We start from the raw sequence: 18,011 nt of genomic DNA, 5'->3' as shown, positions 1-18,011 counted from the left end.
ATTCTAGGTTGATTTCATGTCCCTAATACAAGTAGAATACTTTCTAGGCATTTGTTTAAGGCTATGGAGGACCCTAGGCACACTTTGGTGCCCTTATTTGGTGTTTACGGCCTAAGAGCATTCTCTTGGCCGTAAACTCCCTTTAAGGGTGTCTTAGATTGTTTCCTAGTCTCAAATGATCATACATATTATCCTAAGCTAGTTACCTAACAAGGAAATGGGACTAGATGGCCTTTAAGCTTCATTTTGGAGTTTACTCCCCAAGAACGTTGTTGGGCGGCAAACTCCCGGATCTCATATATTTGACATACACTCTATGTTAATAAGCATAAAACAAGCATTATAACACAACTAGAGAAGTGTACTCACGATTTGGGATGAAAACCCGAAGATCCATGAGAGAGAACATGACTTTCTCTAGTTGGAAATGTGAATAATGAATGAATTTAGTTCAGAAATCTATTTATAGTCCTGAAATATTTTTGGCAGAAAGTATTTTTATTCCTGGAACGAACTCTAATGTCCTAGAGTCTTGGAATAACAGCGTTGCACAAAACCCTAGTGCATCTACTCTCCTAATATCTTCTTAAGTGTAAAATCCTGAAAACTGCCAAACATATACTCGAAATTTGAGTTTTCATTGTAACCGTTCTAACTTCTATTGGATTGAAATGGTTTGTTTAGAATGGAAATTTCGGGTTGTCACATGAAGTCTCAACGCAAGGGAGAGATGTATCCTCTCAATCTCAACCCTATCAAGGGAAAACCTACGATATGTCTACTAGCTAAAGCAAAATCCGATGAAAGCTGGTTATGGTATAGACGACTCTCGCATCTGAACTTCAATGAAATCAACAAACTAGTACTAGGTGATCATGTTAAAGGTCTTCCCCCTCTGAAATTCGATAAGGAGCACCTTTGTGCAGCATGTGAGATGGGAAAGTAGAGCCGAAAGAGTCATCCCACGCACATCAATACAAAGATCATTGAACCTCTTGTGCTTCTATATGTTGAATTGTGTGGACCTTCGGATATCGAAAGCATCGATGGTTGTAAGTTCATACTTGTTATTGTAGATGATTTTACTTGCTTCACCTGGATTTTCTTTCTTAAACAGAAATCTGAAGCAACTCCCAAGTTGAAAGTATTTATTAAGCAGGTCGAGGTCCAACTGCGAAAGACTGTAAGGAACATTCGAAGCGATAATGGGCTTGAGTTCAAAAATAAGGAGTTTGAAGACTACTTGGTTGAAAGAGGAGAAACTCACAACTTCTCTGCTCCTTACACTCCACAGTTGAACGGTATCGTTGAAAGGATAAACCGATCTCTATGTGAAGCTACCCGCACGATGCTATCTTTCACTTCACTTCCTCTGTATTTCTTGGCTGATGCCATCACATGTGCTTGCTACACTCAGAACCGATCCCTTCTTAACAAAAGATTTACCTTAACCCCATATGAGATCCTAAACAATCGAAAGCCCAATATAAAATTTTTCCACGTGTTCGGTTCCAGATGTTTCCTTTTTAACTCCAAGGAGAACCAAAACAAGTTTGACGTCAAAGCAGATGAAGGGATATTTCTAGGGAATTCTCTGACCTCAAAGGCATATAGGGTTCTAAACAAACGATCCAAGCGTCTCGAAGAAACCTACTATGTTACCTTTGATGACAATTATGTTAATAAAATTCAGTCAACTGACATAACTACAGTAGACATCTTCCCTAAAATTGGTCTAGCCTTGGCTCCAATTTCCAACTTGTTTGAAGAATACACAAGGTTATTCGATGAACCAAAACAAGCCATCAATTCGGAGGAGAATGCAGCAGACAACAAAGTTGATCATCTGAAGAAAAGCATCGATGAAGTTGTACATGCTGCTGAAACCGATCCTCCTAAAGCAGCCGAGAATCAACCTTCTATTTCCAACACAGCAGATGTGCATGTCGAGGGGGAGCATCCGACTCCAAATCCTGAAGCTCAAGTCGAGGGGGAGCATCCAGCTGCAAGGGAAAATCCATCTCAAGTCGAAGGGGAGAATCCATCTCCAACCGAGGGGGAGAATCACACTCTAACTGGGGGAGAAATACCTGAACTGACGTTGGATATACTTCGCCATTTGAGGGGGAGAATGATAAAACAAATAACGAAGATGTTGAATCAGAACTCGAAGAAGAGGTCAATGCAAAATTGGATCCAGCTTATGATCCAAATTATCCTCCCCTGATTAAATGGACAAGGGATCACCCCGAAACACATATCATTGGTGTATCATCAAAAAGAGTTCTTACTCGTTCTCAAATGAAAGCGAAGCAGACTGCATTATTTTCTCAAGTCGAATTTTGCATGTTTAATTCGTTTGTCTCCACGGCTAACACTGCACTTGATCATGCTGATTGGGTACATGCAATGCAAGACGAACTGAATGAGTTCGAAAGAAATCGTGTTTGGAGATTGATTCCCACTCCTAAGGATGCTTCGGAAAAAGTAGCCCTTCACGCGAGGGAACGCCAGACAGACTAACCTCTGCTAACTACGTTTTATATAGACTGGAAGCTAGAGAGAGACTAAGTGTAACGTCCAAAATTTCAAAACAATTAAAACTTCTCAAAAGCCACTCATTTTAATAACGTTGTTACAAAAAGGTTTTCAATACATTATTTAACAGAGTATTTCCCAGGTTCAATTCATAAAACACCAACGCGAGGAACGGTACGATCACGCCTTTGCCTTGCCACAGACTCCTGAGACCTGAAACATAAAACCACAACTGTAAGCCCGAAAGCTTAGTGAGATACCCCCAAAATACCAACCACATATACGCCTTTCCAGGCCACGACCTTCCAGTCCCAAACATATCGCCTTCCGGCCCATAACGCAATGCCTTCCTGCCCATAACATATTGCCTTCTGGCCCATAACATATTAGCATACATATCATAACAGAACATAGAACGACCCTGCATACCGGGTCACATCAGGTCTAGCAATCATACGCATAACACATAATCATATAACAGTTCACAATCAGCAATCTATCAACAGACCACATAACATAACCTTACTCTATTCAAGATACCGGCCTAGCCAGTCACTAGCATAACATCACCCTACAATCAGTCAACATACTAAATGCACACATACGCCTTTCCAGGCCATGACCTTCCGGTCCACATAGCAATGCCTTCCGGCCCACAACATGTAACAACTGACAATTACCCGGATTTCCATCCGATAAAAAGGTTGGCCTTGGTGCCGTAAACCCTAGCGATATAGTGAGGATAACTCACCTCGAAACTGCCGACTGAATAGATAGCTCAAGCTGCTCCGATCACTGATACGATCTCCACCTCTGGACAGCCACCAATGCACTGAACTCCAACAATAAACAACAATTACCAAACTACCACTGGAATCACTGGTCAACCCTTTGGTCAAGGACAAGGTCAAAGTCAATCCCTGACTGACCCTACTCGCCGAGTCAACCCTATGACTCGCCGAGTCCCCATACTTAGAACTTCACTCAACTCACAACCTAACTCGCCGAGTCACCCCAAGACTCGCCGAGTTCAACTACTCTGAGTCCACCTGCCCTTAGCTCACCGATTCCTTAAGATTCCCTTTCTACACGTCGAGTATCCCCTTTTTGACTCAACGAGTTCCTCCTGGAAGAATCGCGGGGCCACCCCGACTCAACTCGCCGAGTCTGAAGAACAACTCGACGAGTCCCAGTTAATCTTCAAGCTACTCGCCGAGTTTGTTCATCGGACTCGGCGAGTCCATGCCATGCAACCGCTCAAACTGCCTTCTAAGGTCAGAACTGCTCCGACCATTCATAGGTCTGGCCTTCCTAAACTGATTCATCACGTAAGGTCCTCATTTCGGTGCTCATAATACACCCCATGATTCATAATTTACATTTTGACCTAAGGCATAAGGATTCCAATCCAAAACCTCCATCAATTCCCGAAATGCTCCGGCATGGGACATTCTGGACCTCCAAAGGTCCCAATACAGGGTTCCAATCGTTTGGGGGACTAGGGTAACATTCAATCTAGTCACAAAAGGGTTCCATAAACCCTAAATCCATATACACATCAACATAGCAGAGTATAACTCGAATTCTTACCTGGATGATGTGCTCTCTGTGTCCCCAATCCTCAGAACATGACTCCCCTTGTTGTTCCCTTCACCAAGCCTTCTCTTCCTTGCACAACAACTCTTCCAAAATCAACAATGGTCTTCAACCTTGCTCCAGATGCACACAATCGAATTAGGGTTTCTCTCAGAAGGCTAAAGTGAACAATGACGGCCAATAAGTCCCTTATATACGTCCCAAACCTAAACGGTTAGGGTTTTCGCTGAACAGCGCAGACTCGCCGAGTCCATATTCGGACTCGTCGAGTCCAGTCGCGAACCCGCGACCAGGTCTGCGATCTTACTCGGCGAGTCTAGACTCCAACTCGCCGAGTCCCCTCTTAAAACCCCCAAAACATAATTATAACAAAAACCTTGGATTCCGGGCTGTTACACTAAGGTATAGTGCCGCTACCAGAGAAGGCTCTTTCGTGCTAGGCGTCCAGACCCACTACGCCCGAGCTGCCTCCCCGTCACACTTGCTATACCCACTAAGGCTTCATCCCACTTCATCCTACCAACTATACCTGATATAAAGCCGCTCTATAACAATTCAAGACAACAAGAAAGCAAGAAAAGGATAGCGATCGATTTGGGAGTGTTACGGGGGAGGAAGATCGAAAGGTAACCTATGAGACCAGGGAGTTATGCTTTTTCTCCCCCCTCAGCTTCGCGGATGGGAGGAGTGCGAGAGCTCAGTATGATCTTTAGCCTTTCTTCGTAAGATCCTGAGAACTGAAATGCCTAAAGACGGTGCTCAAGTCAGAAATGCGATCTTCTAGGGCAGGAATTCTTATATGCTAATTGCCTGAAATCCCTCTCATTTTGTCAATAAGGGAGAGGTTGGGAGATAGCTCTTAGCCTGTTGGTTGCTTGCCTGTGACTTGACTTCCTCAACCCTAGACACTCTAAGATCCTTTTTCAAACATGCTCCCATTTCGAGTCAAGAGATAGATAAATAGACACATCCCATTGCACTGATCGGGGGCGTGCGTAGTGACTGCGGGGGTCGAAGACCAAGAAGTGAGTTATTTATACCAAGCATTCTTCTTACGGCTAGATCCAATCTCCTGGTCCCTGCAGAAAGGAAAAATAATTTCACACTCTTCCTTTCAGTAAGGGAGGATTAGGGAAATCCTATTGATTTCAGCTTTCTCCAGACCTCGGGGAAAAGCATGAAAAAAAGGCTCGAATGGTATGATCCCTCCGTCACCCCAGAATGAAAGGGGTGATTTCGTAGTTCTTGGTCTATGAAGATGCGTTGTTAGGTGCTCCATTTTATTTTCCCATTGAGGCCGAACCTAAACCTGTGCTCGAGAGATAATTGTCCATACACTGATAAGAGATGTATGGATTCTCGAGAAGAGAGGAGCCATGGTGGTCCCCCCAGACCGCCCGGATCCCACGAGTGAATCGAAAGTTGGATCTACATTGGATCTCACCTGAATCGCCCCATCTATCCATCTATCCTCCCGAGGAGAAGTTTGGTGTGTGGTCGGATTAAAATGGGTATTCAGGAACAAGATGGATAAAGAAGGCAACGTGATCAGGAACAAGGCTCGACTAGTAGTGAAGGGATATTGCCAAGAAGAGGGGATAGACTTTGAAGAGACCTCTTGGTTGATGGGTATATCTGAACAACAGCTACCTTATAAGTCTTGTGGTAGATGAAAACATCAATTAACTCATCTTTTCCTCTCTAATAAACAAATGTTTTTTGCTACTTGTCATACTCTCATTCAATTTGCCAAATGTCATTTTATGTTTATTTTGAATTAATTTTTTTTCCACATGTCATTTTATAAGTTTTTCTATTTTATTAAATTCTATATAATACTAGTTATGAGACCCAAGTATTACATGCGTTAATTTAAAAAAAAATCAAATATAAAGATCTAATTATTTTTTATCTTTTAAATTTAAACAAATAATTTAAGTAAAAAAAACCTAATCAATTTTAATTTGGAAATTTTAAAATTAGAAGGGAAATCTATTATTGAATTTGATATACATTTATTACTAAATTTGATACAATTATTAAACAAAATATTATGTGGAAATTTCTATACAGTTGGAGAGAATCAGGGAATCATTCTCAGCCACTCATTTAATCTAAGCATAAAAAGACACGGTGGCAAACTTGTAAATATGAGAATAACCTTCAATCATAAATACGTAACTATATAGAAATTTCGATCGTTCATCATCCAAATTTCTCCTCCAACCTTCAACAATCATCCAGATTTCTTCAGTTAAACCATCATCAACATCATCCGGTGTCAATCAATCATCGATCTTCGTCAATAATATGTTTATCAACACGATTCAACAGTTAACAACAAAAATTCATTTTTTGTTCTTTTAATCCAACCTTCAATTCAGCTTGAATACGATCAGATCTTCAATATCCACGATTAATTATACTCCCATCGTTATTAGATCAACATCATTGATAATCAATAAAAAATCCACTTCATATCATTCATTCAACATCGATTCTCAAATAAAACTTCAAAATTGAGGTTAGAAAAAGATCAGATCGTTTTTTTTTTTGAAAAATTTCATATAATTATGTATCTATCTACTATTTTGTAAGTTTTAAATAGTCAAAGTATCATGTTTTTAACGTTTTTAAAAAAGTTAAATTGTATGCACTCCAACTGTTTGATGAAATGCATAAACTAAATTACCACGTTATAGTCATATATGAATATGTTTTCTCACCTGAATCAATATATGGTTATTAAAACAAAAAAACGAATATGCAAGTCTGTATGTTATTTATATGTGAATAACATATAAAAATTATATATATTTGTGAAAACACATTGTAATATTCATATGTGAATGTAGTGTGTAATATTCATAAGTGAATATATCATCTAATAGTCACAAGTGAATATACTATGTAATATTCACATGTGATATACTATGTAATACTATGTAACATTCAGATATGAAAATATTATTTAATATTCATAAATGAATATACCATCTAATATTCACAAGTGAATATACTATGTAATATTCACAAGTGAATGAATCATCTAATATTTAAATATGAATATACTATGTTTAGTATATGCTATATTCATGTATGAATGATACTTAAATTGTAAAACAAAATTAATCATAGTTTTTATTTATAAGTGAATAACGAATATAGTGTCGTAAAAACCTGATTCATTTTTATTCACTTATGAATAACGATAGCTGAAAATATAAAAAATAAATAAATTTTTTATTTTATCTTAAAACTATATCAATATGGATGTCTATTTGTAGAGAATAAAAAATCATGAATTTTGGTATATTTAAGGTAATGCTTAGCATAGTTTAAGGAAATATGTTTGGTTGGAAAACACATGTGTATCCCTTTCTCATTTCCGCTGGTACGACGGATGCTTTTGCGACAAAAAATAAATGAGTGGTTGAGAATGATTCCCCCATTCTTAACCTTTGTTTTTCTCAATTGAACCCTATATATATATATATATATATATATATATATATATATATATATATATATATATATATATATATATATATATATATATATATATATATATATATAGAGAGAGAGAGAGAGAGAGAGAAAGAGAGAGTTAGGTTCAAATGTTTTCACTATCTATTGTGTGCATGTATGACTGATTATGGACCAATCATTTTAGTTATTTTAAGAAAGTAATTAATGCATTTTAAATGCTGAAGATGTAATTAATATCTATTATATCTTCAACATGTAATATGCATTAATTACTTTCTTTAAATAACTAAAATGATTGGTCCAGAATCAGTCATACATGCACACAATAGATAGTGAAAACAAAATAACCTAACCCTATATATATATATATATATATATATATATATATATATATATATATATATATATATATATATAGAAATAAAGATTTGTTAACCTTACAATGTTTGTTTCCCTATGTACAAGACCAACCTCTGATGTTTGTGTCGTCTCAATACTATTTCTATATACAATCTCTAAACCTAACTTTTACTGTAGATTTTTATTCATACATTTCTCCCTTGTTTGCTGAAGATTGACGAAAGATTCCCTTTGTGTATGGACTAGAGAAGTGTGCATCTCCTTCATCTTCTAACTGATGATGAACAAAAAATAAATGATATATAGGACGTGTCAGTAATTAATGCAGATTTATGTAGATAATCACAATTTTCATCAAAAGATGTTAAGTAAATTGATAAAAAGGATATTGAAACTCACTTGGATTTTCCTGGTGTCCTTAAGTTGGTATACAATCTCAGCACTTGTAGGTCTTTCTTCCCGAGATTTTTGCAAACATTGATAAGCAATAGCTGAAAATGTTCTCAATGCTTTTGGTTTGATAGCATTCTTTATTCTGTGATCAATAATCTCATCCAGCTCTCCATTTTTGTAGTGCGTTCGAGCCCAATGATGGAGAAATTTCTGTTCATCATGGTAACTCAAAATATATGCTAGCCTTCCACACAAAACTTCAAACAAAACCACACCAGATGAATAAACGTCTGACTCTTTCGTTAAAAAACCTGTTCTTTCATATTGTGGGTCACTATAACCAGGTGTACCACCAGGGTGAGTGATCACAAAGGTGTTATGTTGATTTGGTAAACCAATCCTAGCTAATCCAAAATCCGAAAGTTTTGAATTCCAATTTTCATCCAACAAAATATTCGCGCTTGTTATATCGTGGTGAATTATTCTGTGCTTTTTAGCCACATGGTTATGAAGGTAGTACAAAACAAAAGCAATATCAATCCATATTTTGAGACAATGTTGCCATGATAAGTCATCCGTCGTTGTAGTGACACTTAAATAAGTGTTGAGGCTTCCATTGATTGCATATTCGTAAACTAGGATCATCTCATTGTTATCATCACAAAAACCTATAAGGGTTATAATGTTTTGGTGCTGATACTCTGAAAGCATTGTCACCTCTGTGTGGAACTCCTTGTTACCTTGAAATCCACTGGCATCTAGACGTTTTACAACAACTAGTTCGTTTACACGATTCCCCCATGTGAGGATTCCTTTGTAGACCATTCCGTAGCCACCCTTCCGATGATATTTTTTTTGTTGAAGTCTTCGGTGCAATCTTTTATGGTGTGGAGTGGGATTTTGAGGTGATTTGGCTGCTTCATTGAAAAATATTATAAACTAAATATTTTGAACAAGTTTATATCATGAAAAAACGTATATAGTAATAGACTGCCAATTGTCATTCGATCTTAAAGTTTGTTGGCACTACAACAATCGGACCCTATGCAGACTACAAACTCAGACGCTATCCAGACGACAAGTCATTGGTATAGGGTATGGAGACGAAAAGTCGTTGGCAAAGGGTTGTTGGCACAGGCGTGTCGGCAAAGGTCTATTATGTCATCGACATAGATGTCGTCGGCATAGTTGCACCTATTGCGACGACAAGTTGTCGGTATAACTTTTGTCAACCATATTTTCGGGAAAAAATAAAGTTTTATTTAAAACCTGTGGCAATGACATGTCCTCAGGACACCTATAGCGACGACAAGTCGTTAGGATAGCCCTGGGATACGGATCGTCACGTGTCATGCCGACGACAAGTCGTCGGTATAGCATACACAAAACTACGTCGTTTTGTTTTTCTGGCATATGGATTAAAAATAAATGGATATTATATTTTTTGATACCTATACCGACGACATGTTGTCGGTATAGAATTTCAGATGACCACCAATATTATTGTCGTTCCTGCCAGACTTTTGCCGACGACTTGTCGTGGGAATAGAGGTCCTGGTCAAAGTTCGCAAAAGGTATGACGACGACTTATCGTCGGGATAGGGGTACTTTTAGCAACGACAATTGTCGTCGGCATATGGTCACTAACAATGCCATTTAGTCACAATATATTAAGTGGTCATTGTAATTTTGGTAATGCTCTAATCTAAATTTAGAGACCAATACTATGTGTGGTCACTCGTCATTATGAAATTTATGGTCACAGAATTGTGGTCATTAACCATTATATATATATATATATATATATATATATATATATATATATATATATATATATATATATATATATATATATATATATATATATATATATATATATATATATATATATATATATATATATATATATATATAAGTTAGGAAAACATAATAGACATAAAATAGCGGTCACCTGAAAATAGAAAAATTTGTGACCATAAAAATAAGGTCACTGCATTAAATGGATTAATTAAATTTAAAGAAATGCTAATTACATTTCAAAAAACGTAAGAATGCCTTTAATTTGGGATAAATTGCATTAATAAAACATTTTATCTACAAAATACATATGCAATTTGACAATAATGCCCTTAAATTAATCACATTTGAAGTCTGGCCACCGTCACTTCGATGCTTCGTCCTCGCCTTCCGTCTTTCAATGGCGCTGCTTCCTCGCCTTCCGTCTTCCACCGGCGGTGCTTTCGGTCGGCGGTGCTTCCCGGCACTGCTATCGCATCGACAACCACCACTTTCTCCCTTCTTCACTTGAGCATCGTGCTCCAAGTGTAAAGCCCTAATTGTTCAGTTGAAGCTTCGATTAGGTAATAACACATCTTCTGATTGGATTGATCGTCACTTGAATTTATCAGCAAATGTGTATAGCCACTAATTATCTGTTATCATATAATGTTTACCTAATGCTCTGTTAGAGTTATAATCGGTATTTTTAATATATGTTAGAATATGATATGTACATCACATAAGCAGCTGTCTTAACTGCTATAACATGATATGCAATCATGATTTGTAATGATGTAATATTGCGATTTAATTTACCCCTATTGATATTGTTTAGATTCGTCTTGTTCCTGTGAATGTTGAATGTAACCATTATTGCTGCAAATATTTGCCATGTTTTCAACCTCAGAAAAGGATGATGACACGGGTTTATAAATCTTATCTTACTCTTTGTAAAAGATCATATGCTTTGACTTGCTGGCATCCCCCCACACCAAGAGCTTGGGATGCCTTCTCTTTCACCTACAATAACAGAGGTAGTGTTATTTTAAATTCAAGGGTATCTCAATACAGTTCTTTATATTGTTATGTTTACTGAGATTTTCCCTTGAGTCCTTCAACCATGGTAACATAACAAGGTGGCTAAAGAAAAAAAGAAATCAACTTGCACTTTGTGAAGCACCCTGTGAATTTGAAACAATATCTCCTTCTAGCTTTACTCTTTAAGTTTAACTTTGCTGGCTCAATATTTGCTACAGATAAAACCACTGTACAAACTTATCATGTTATATTTTGTGAAACCAGATGCATTCTTTTTTCTTACAGGTGATTCTAAACCTACAAAGATGTTTGACAGAACAAGTAATCTATCAAACAATCAGATAATCAACTACAGATGTGATCCATTTGAGAAATGGTTGGTGTTAATTGGAATTTCTCCTGGCTCACCAGAGGTTTCTATACGACTATTTGATAGTATAGCATATTAGCATATGGTAAATTCCTGCGTTTTAATAATACCATCCTACTATTCTCTTACTGGTAAAACTCACTAGGGACTAAGAAATTCCTATCTATCATGGTTGACTTTTAACTGTCATCTGATCAGGTCAGGAGACTACATTTTAAGATGAAGGGTATGGTGGTAAACCCGAACAGGTAATTATTATCATTTATCAATCATTTTTTGTAATTGTATTAAATGTTTCAGACGATAAGCTATATGGAAGAGCGCCCAAAGTTCTTTTGGAATTACTTTAAGTCTTTAAGCAACAACTCTGGAGAATTACTGTTTTACCCTCTTGTGCAGGCCAAGTGCTTAGTAACTGGAGAAGCTGTTGCAATAAAAAAGTAATTAAAGATAAACAATACAAGAATCGTTTATATTGTTGGTTAGCACTAACACCTCTTAATGTTTCATCTTCTTCTCTTGTGAACTTTTGTGTCTTACTTTAATTTAGGATCTTCTGAACACACCCTGTATTGCTTTTGTTGGTTCAGCTTATATAAGTAAGACTGTAAAATACTGTTTCTTGAAATTTGTAATGTGTCTTATTTTCAAAATAATGGATTTTAGTGAAGGTGGCTTTGTTTGTTGTTCCCGTTGCAAACATTATATTTTTTAATCGCGGAAGATGTTTTTCATCTATAACTTTTGTGGTAAGTTTATATCTCTTGATTTCTGTACATAATGATATGCACAAAAGATATTTTTTGTTTTTTAATGTGGTTTTTTGCAAATGACCCAAAAGATATCAAACCACACCCTCTTTCTTACCTCTCTATCATTATCACAAGAGACCAGGCAAACCAGAAATCTTAACAGATTTGATGAAAACCAAAAAAGACATAATTGCCCTTGTCCCATATTATCACTCAAAACACTTCAAAAACCTTTTTATAATCCCTTTTATTCTTCTATTAATTTCATTATTCCAACACTTTAGAGTTAAGAGTTTGGTATGATGGCTTTTGGATTTGGTGCAGTAAAATATTTCAAGGGTATTTCAGTCTTTTTCAGAATTCTCTTAAGAATAAATCCTTTTTCTATGCTTACAATTGGAGATTGCAATGTTCATGGTATTCGCTGAGCAACTAGTCTTAAACAAAGCAAAACGAAATCAATTAGAGCCTAATCGATGTATGACAAACATTATGTTATTGATTTACTTTAAAATAAACATGATAATTTGGTTTTTGATGATCTCGGTATGAACTTATGGTGCCCTTTTATGGTTGAAGTATAACTTGTTTCACTTTGATTGTTTCATGTACTTGTTCAAATAAGAGCAGAAACAAGAAATTTACATCTTAAACAAAACAAAATCAAAGTGATAAATAGGAAGTTATTTGAGAAATCAACAACATTGAGGTTTTTAATTAAGAAAATGGTAGACGGGAACTCTCCATTAATGGAGTTGAAACTAATTATACAGGTTGAGAGGGAGAGAAGAAGAGAGAAACAAGAGAGGAGAACGAAAAGAAACAAAACAGATCGTATCTGATTGGGCGGTGGCGGAGGTGACGACGACATGGGGCAATGGAGGCAGAGCAAGGACCGACGTTCGCCAGAAGGATGGCTGCGGTGGAGAGAACGCCATTGGGAGATGCAATCGTGAAAGGGAACGAGCAGATGGAGGCTATGAGAAGGTAGCTTAGAAATGTATTCTATAAGGAGAAGCGGTGTTTTGAGGTCTTTCCGGAAAAGAGATGAAAAAGTCTTTTTGAGTTATTTTGTCTTCCAGAAAACAAGTCTTTTTGCCAAATGTCTACCCGCTTGCAGATATAAGTGCTCAAAAAGACTTTTTGCCAAAAAACAAACAAGCCCTTAGTGACGAAATGGGTTGTCATAGATTTAGTGACCAATATATTTTAGTAACTATTTAATGACCACTTATATATATATTGGTCGCTAAACCAGTTTAGTGACGGAGCTATAGTGACGAAAAGGGACGAACATAAATTTCGTCACTAATTCATTTAGTGACGGCTTCTTCTATTGTTAGTGACCATTTTGTTTTTGTCACATTGACATTTTTTTTGTAGTTGGGATTTTCGGCTATTGAAAGAGAAAATCTTGATTTTTATATTGATTTTTTGAGAAAAAAAAAATAAGGCAGGTCATCTCAAATATTTAAAATATTTAAGATAGGTCCTAAATTAATTTTATATATAATTGTTACTAATTTTGTTTTTTAGGTTACCTAAAAGGTATAGCCTTTCTACTTACTACTAGGCCGCCTACCACAATTTATAAATTATATATACAACACTGGAGGGCAGTGGAGGGTTGTAGAACTTAGAAAAGAAACAAGATTACCTCTGGAAATTTTTTTTGCACATAACAGAGGGCAGATATGTACGAAGTAATTTTATCTGCAACGTTAACTTTTTTTCATTTGGAATTGTTATGATGCGACCATTTGTCAAAGATCACATCCATATATAAAGTCTAATTCTCAACTTCTAATGACTAATATCACACATGTTGTCCGAAACAAGTTAACGGGGAGAACCACCTTGTATGGAAGCATCAATTAACAACTATATTGAGGATTGTGGAGTTGATGAAAGTTCGTAGAACAAAGATTACAGGCCTTTCACGTAAAGACGTATTAAAGATACAAATTTTAAAAAAATATTTGTTTATCTTACAGTGTTTTTTTCTCTATGTAGAAGACCAACCTGTGGTGTTGTGTTGTCTCGTTGTTTCTCTACATAACTAGAAAACCAAAGTTTTACATTACATTTAATTCATCCATGTCTCCCTAGCATAGCATGTTCATCTGGTTGCTTATACATGGTTCATCTGCAGCATATACAGATGGAAGGAGTTGGTCTCAGTTTACACAAATAAGAACATCAAACATCCAACCAAATCCAATAGTAGATATTATAACATCAAATCCACACAGTTCAAATCAAGAAAAAATAAAAAGGATATTCAAACTTACTTGGATTTTCCAGGCTTTCCCAAGTTGCAATGCAATCTCAGCAATTGTAGGCCGTTCTTCCCGAGTTTTATGCAAGCATTGATATGCAATAGCTGAGAACTTGCTTAATGTTCTTGGGTTAATTTCTTTCTTTATTGTATGATCAACAATCTTTTCCAGCTCTCCTTTTTTGTAGTGTGTTCGAACCCAGTGATGTAGAAATCGCCTCTCATCTTGGTAACCGAAAACACATGCCGGCCTTCCACACAAAACTTCAAACAAAACCACACCAAACGAATAAACGTCTGACTCTTTTGTTAAAAACCCGGTTCTTTCATATTGTGGGTCAGTATAACCATATGTGCCAGCAAGGTTAGTAATCACAAAGGTGTTATGTTGATTTGCTAAACCTATTTTAGCCAACCCAAAATCGGAAAGTTTTGCATTCCAATTCTCATCCAATAACACATTCGCGCTTTTCACATCGCGATGTATTATTCTGTGTTTCTCAGCCACGTGGTTATGAAGATAGTCCAATGCAGACGCAACACCAATACATATTTTATGGAGTTGGGGCCATGATAGCCCACCCGACATGGTAGTGTTACTTAAATATTTGTCAAGGCTTCCGTGGCTTGCATATTCGTAAACAAGGATCATCTCCTTGTTATCATCACAAAATCCAATAAGTTTTATAATGTTTTTGTGTTGATACTCTGAAAGCATTGTAACCTCTGTGCGGAACTCTTTGTTACCTTGAAATCCGGTGACATCTAACCGTTTTACAGCAACTAGTTGGTATGCATGATCGGCCCAGGTAAGGATTCCCTTGTAGACCCTTCCGTAACCACCCTTTCCGATAAAATTCCTTTCGTTAAAGTCTTGGGTACAATCTTTTATGACATGAAACGGTATTTTAAGGTCCTTTGGCTGCTTCATTGAAACATAATCTAGAATAATTAATATTCAACAATTATAAACACAATATATATATATATATATATATATATATATATATATATATATATATATATATATATAGGATTAAAATCAAATGAGAACTTAAAAACCATAAGAAATTAAGAACTTTTCAACTACACAATATTTTTCAAAAAAAAAAAAAAATCAAATTTTTTGTATTTAGATTTAATTTGAAAAGCATCAAGTCCAAACACATTGATATACTAAAGAAACCATAGGCTTAAATGATTAATTGTTCATGAGCAGTATGCTTCGATGAGGATCCCAACTGTTTGTGGAAATGCCCTAAAGAGTGAAAGAGACTGTGAAATAAGATTATTGACCTGATTGGTATGCAGCATAACAGCAGCCTCGGTGAGCTTGGGGAAATTAGGACTGAAATGAACCCTTCGTTTAGGGTCCTTTACAATGACAATATTAACAAGGTCATTTATCGGGAAAAAACAAACATATTAAAAAGATTATTTTTTCTTTTTTTTCTAGAAATAGACTCCGTCATCACACCTCGTGGATTATTCAAATGTAGATAACTAGTGCATCAAAATTTTATTACGTTTCGTGATTTATTAACATACAAATATATAAGTAATGTACCTGATATTAATTCTAATTATTTCATCATTCGCAAATGAATAACTAATAACATTAAGATGTTCACAAATTCAAGGACACCATGTTTGGTATGCTTATGGCGGCTATAGGGCCAAAAACTGAATCAAACTCCACAACTTAACAATTTATTGTATTTACTCCTTATGAAATAATAGCATTTGTAAGATGTTAGGAAGGTGAAACCTACTTTGAGCGAGGCCATCCGGCTTAAATACTTTTCCGGATGGTCTTGGACTTTTTTACTTGCAATGTCACTCGGTGTTAGAGTTAATACTCACATGTTATGTACATGTTAGTTTGTTAATCAAAAGTTAGTTAAATTAACAAACAAGTTGTTAGAAGATTAGTTCATTATCTCTTGCATAATTTTCCAAAGTAATGAAATGAAAAATATTCATTCTATTTCTATCATTTTTCTCTCATCACCAATTCTAACACTCGGTAAAATGTGAAAAGTCAAAGTTGGTTAGATATAGAAAATCTATTCTCTACAAAAAAAAAAAAAAAAAAAAAAAAGATATCATGATATGAATCTTATATACTGTGGTAAAAACTACTATAATGCAGGTAGTTATTTATGTATAACATGTTTTTCTATTTTCGCATAGATACTTTGTTTATTTTTGTATTTAGTTTTAATATGACACATTGATAAACTAAAGAAATCATAGAATTAAGTGATTAATTGTTCATCAGGGGTATGCTTGGATGAGGATCCCAACTGTTTGTGGAAATATCTCAATGAGAGAAAGAGAGGGTGTGAAATAAGATTACTGACCTGATTGGTACGCGGCATAACAGCAACCTTGTTGATCTGGTGTGAAGTAAGATTATTGACCTGATACGTGCGAACAAAACAATCCTCACTGAGCTTGGGGAGGTCAGCAGTGCTACTAAAAAAAGATCTCTACAAAATACAAACAAAAAAAAGATATCATGATAGGAATCTTATATATTCTTTTTTTTTTTGCTTTAAATACAAATGCATATGCTATACTAATTCAGATATAAATCGACTCATCTGTGTAAAATACTACTGTAATTGCATTACAGCTAGTTATTTATATATAACATGATTTTCTATTTTCGCATAGATATCCTGTTTATTTTTTGTATTTAGTTTTAATATGACACATTGATAAACTAAAGAAATCGTAGATTTAAGTGATTAATTTCATCAGGGGTATGCTTGGATGAGGATTCCAAGTGTTTGTGGAAATATCCCAATGAATGAAAGAGAGGGTGTGAAATAAGATTATTGACCTGATTGCTACGCTGCATAACAACGTCCTCGTTGAGCTTGGGGAGGTTAGAGAAACGAACCGTTCGTTTAGGGTCTTTTACAACAATATAATTCCTCTGTGTTTCTAACATCTCTTCATCAGGATCAACCTTTGGCTGCTTTTCCCACAAATTCTCTTGGAAATTATAATCCGACATCCCTAATTTTTTTTATCAATCATGTTTTGGTGAAATATAGTTAACACAGACATATATATATATATATATATATATATATATATATATATATATATATATATATATATATATATATATATATATATATATATATATATATATATATATATATATATATATATATATATATATATATATAAGGGAGGCACCTGATGCTTGCTAATTGATTCATGTTTCACCTGGTGGGTATCCCACTCATAGCGGCTCAACAATTTTCCGTTTAATCAATTATTAAGTGATGAGTATCTGGTTCTTATCTATAATTTAATAAAATAAAACTAGACACCTCAAGTCTGTTTCTTAACATTTGAACACCTTTTTGCTTTTTTTAGTGCTTTTTTTTTTTTAATATTA

At 35.6% G+C, this 18,011-nt stretch overlaps 2 protein-coding genes and 1 long non-coding RNA gene across 8 annotated transcripts; 1 reads left to right on the top strand and 2 right to left on the bottom strand.

The window, feature by feature from the left end:
* Positions 1-8,164: 8,164 nt before the first annotated feature.
* LOC111902450 (putative receptor-like protein kinase At5g39000) lies at positions 8,165-9,201 on the bottom strand. Its single transcript, XM_023898277.1, has 2 exons — positions 8,383-9,201; positions 8,165-8,257 (listed from the first exon to the last, which is right to left on the bottom strand). Exons 1-2 carry the CDS (start codon positions 9,199-9,201, stop codon positions 8,165-8,167), a joined length of 912 nt encoding a protein of 303 aa, XP_023754045.1.
* A 1,216-nt stretch (positions 9,202-10,417) lies between these two features.
* On the top strand, positions 10,418-13,476 carry LOC111902438 (uncharacterized). Of its 5 annotated transcripts, none has more exons than XR_008231031.1 (3): positions 10,479-10,736; positions 11,063-11,648; positions 11,762-12,893. It is a non-coding gene; the product is annotated as an uncharacterized LOC111902438 (long non-coding RNA). The 5 variants fall into 5 exon arrangements; XR_008231030.1 differs by having other exon boundaries at positions 10,483-11,189; positions 11,479-11,648; XR_002853786.3 differs by having other exon boundaries at positions 10,489-11,648; positions 11,762-11,811; positions 11,963-12,893.
* A 543-nt stretch (positions 13,477-14,019) lies between these two features.
* On the bottom strand, positions 14,020-17,659 carry LOC111902437 (putative receptor-like protein kinase At5g39000). 2 transcript variants are annotated; one of them, XM_023898265.3, is made up of 5 exons: positions 17,442-17,659; positions 16,957-17,085; positions 15,890-15,967; positions 14,607-15,515; positions 14,020-14,461 (listed from the first exon to the last, which is right to left on the bottom strand). In XM_023898265.3, the coding sequence occupies exons 1-5, from the start codon at positions 17,616-17,618 to the stop codon at positions 14,447-14,449; spliced, it is 1,308 nt and encodes a 435-aa protein (XP_023754033.1). In that variant the 5' UTR covers positions 17,619-17,659; the 3' UTR covers positions 14,020-14,446. The 2 variants fall into 2 exon arrangements, with proteins under 2 accessions (XP_023754033.1, XP_023754034.1); XM_023898266.3 differs by lacking the exon at positions 15,890-15,967.
* Positions 17,660-18,011: the final 352 nt, after the last annotated feature.

The sequence above is a fragment of the Lactuca sativa genome, chromosome 3, assembly GCF_002870075.4.
Source record: "Lactuca sativa cultivar Salinas chromosome 3, Lsat_Salinas_v11, whole genome shotgun sequence".
NCBI classification, from domain to species: domain Eukaryota; kingdom Viridiplantae; phylum Streptophyta; class Magnoliopsida; order Asterales; family Asteraceae; genus Lactuca; species Lactuca sativa.
Note: the sequence above shows the minus strand (reverse complement) of the source record. Positions and strands in the feature narration are given on the sequence as shown.

Coding starts and splice junctions, on each gene's coding strand:
- LOC111902450 (XM_023898277.1), bottom strand. CDS start 9,201: ATGGTCTACAAAGGAATCCTCACATGGGGGAATCGTGTAAACGAACTA. Junction 8,258..8,382: donor AGGACACCAGGAAAATCCAA/GTGAGTTTCAAT, acceptor GTTCATCATCAG/TTAGAAGATGAAGGAGATGC.
- LOC111902437 (XM_023898265.3), bottom strand. CDS start 17,618: ATGTCGGATTATAATTTCCAAGAGAATTTGTGGGAAAAGCAGCCAAAG. Junction 17,086..17,441: donor TTATGCAGCGTAGCAATCAG/GTCAATAATCTT, acceptor TGTATTTTGTAG/AGATCTTTTTTTAGTAGCAC. Junction 15,968..16,956: donor TTATGCCGCGTACCAATCAG/GTCAGTAATCTT, acceptor GTCATTGTAAAG/GACCCTAAACGAAGGGTTCA.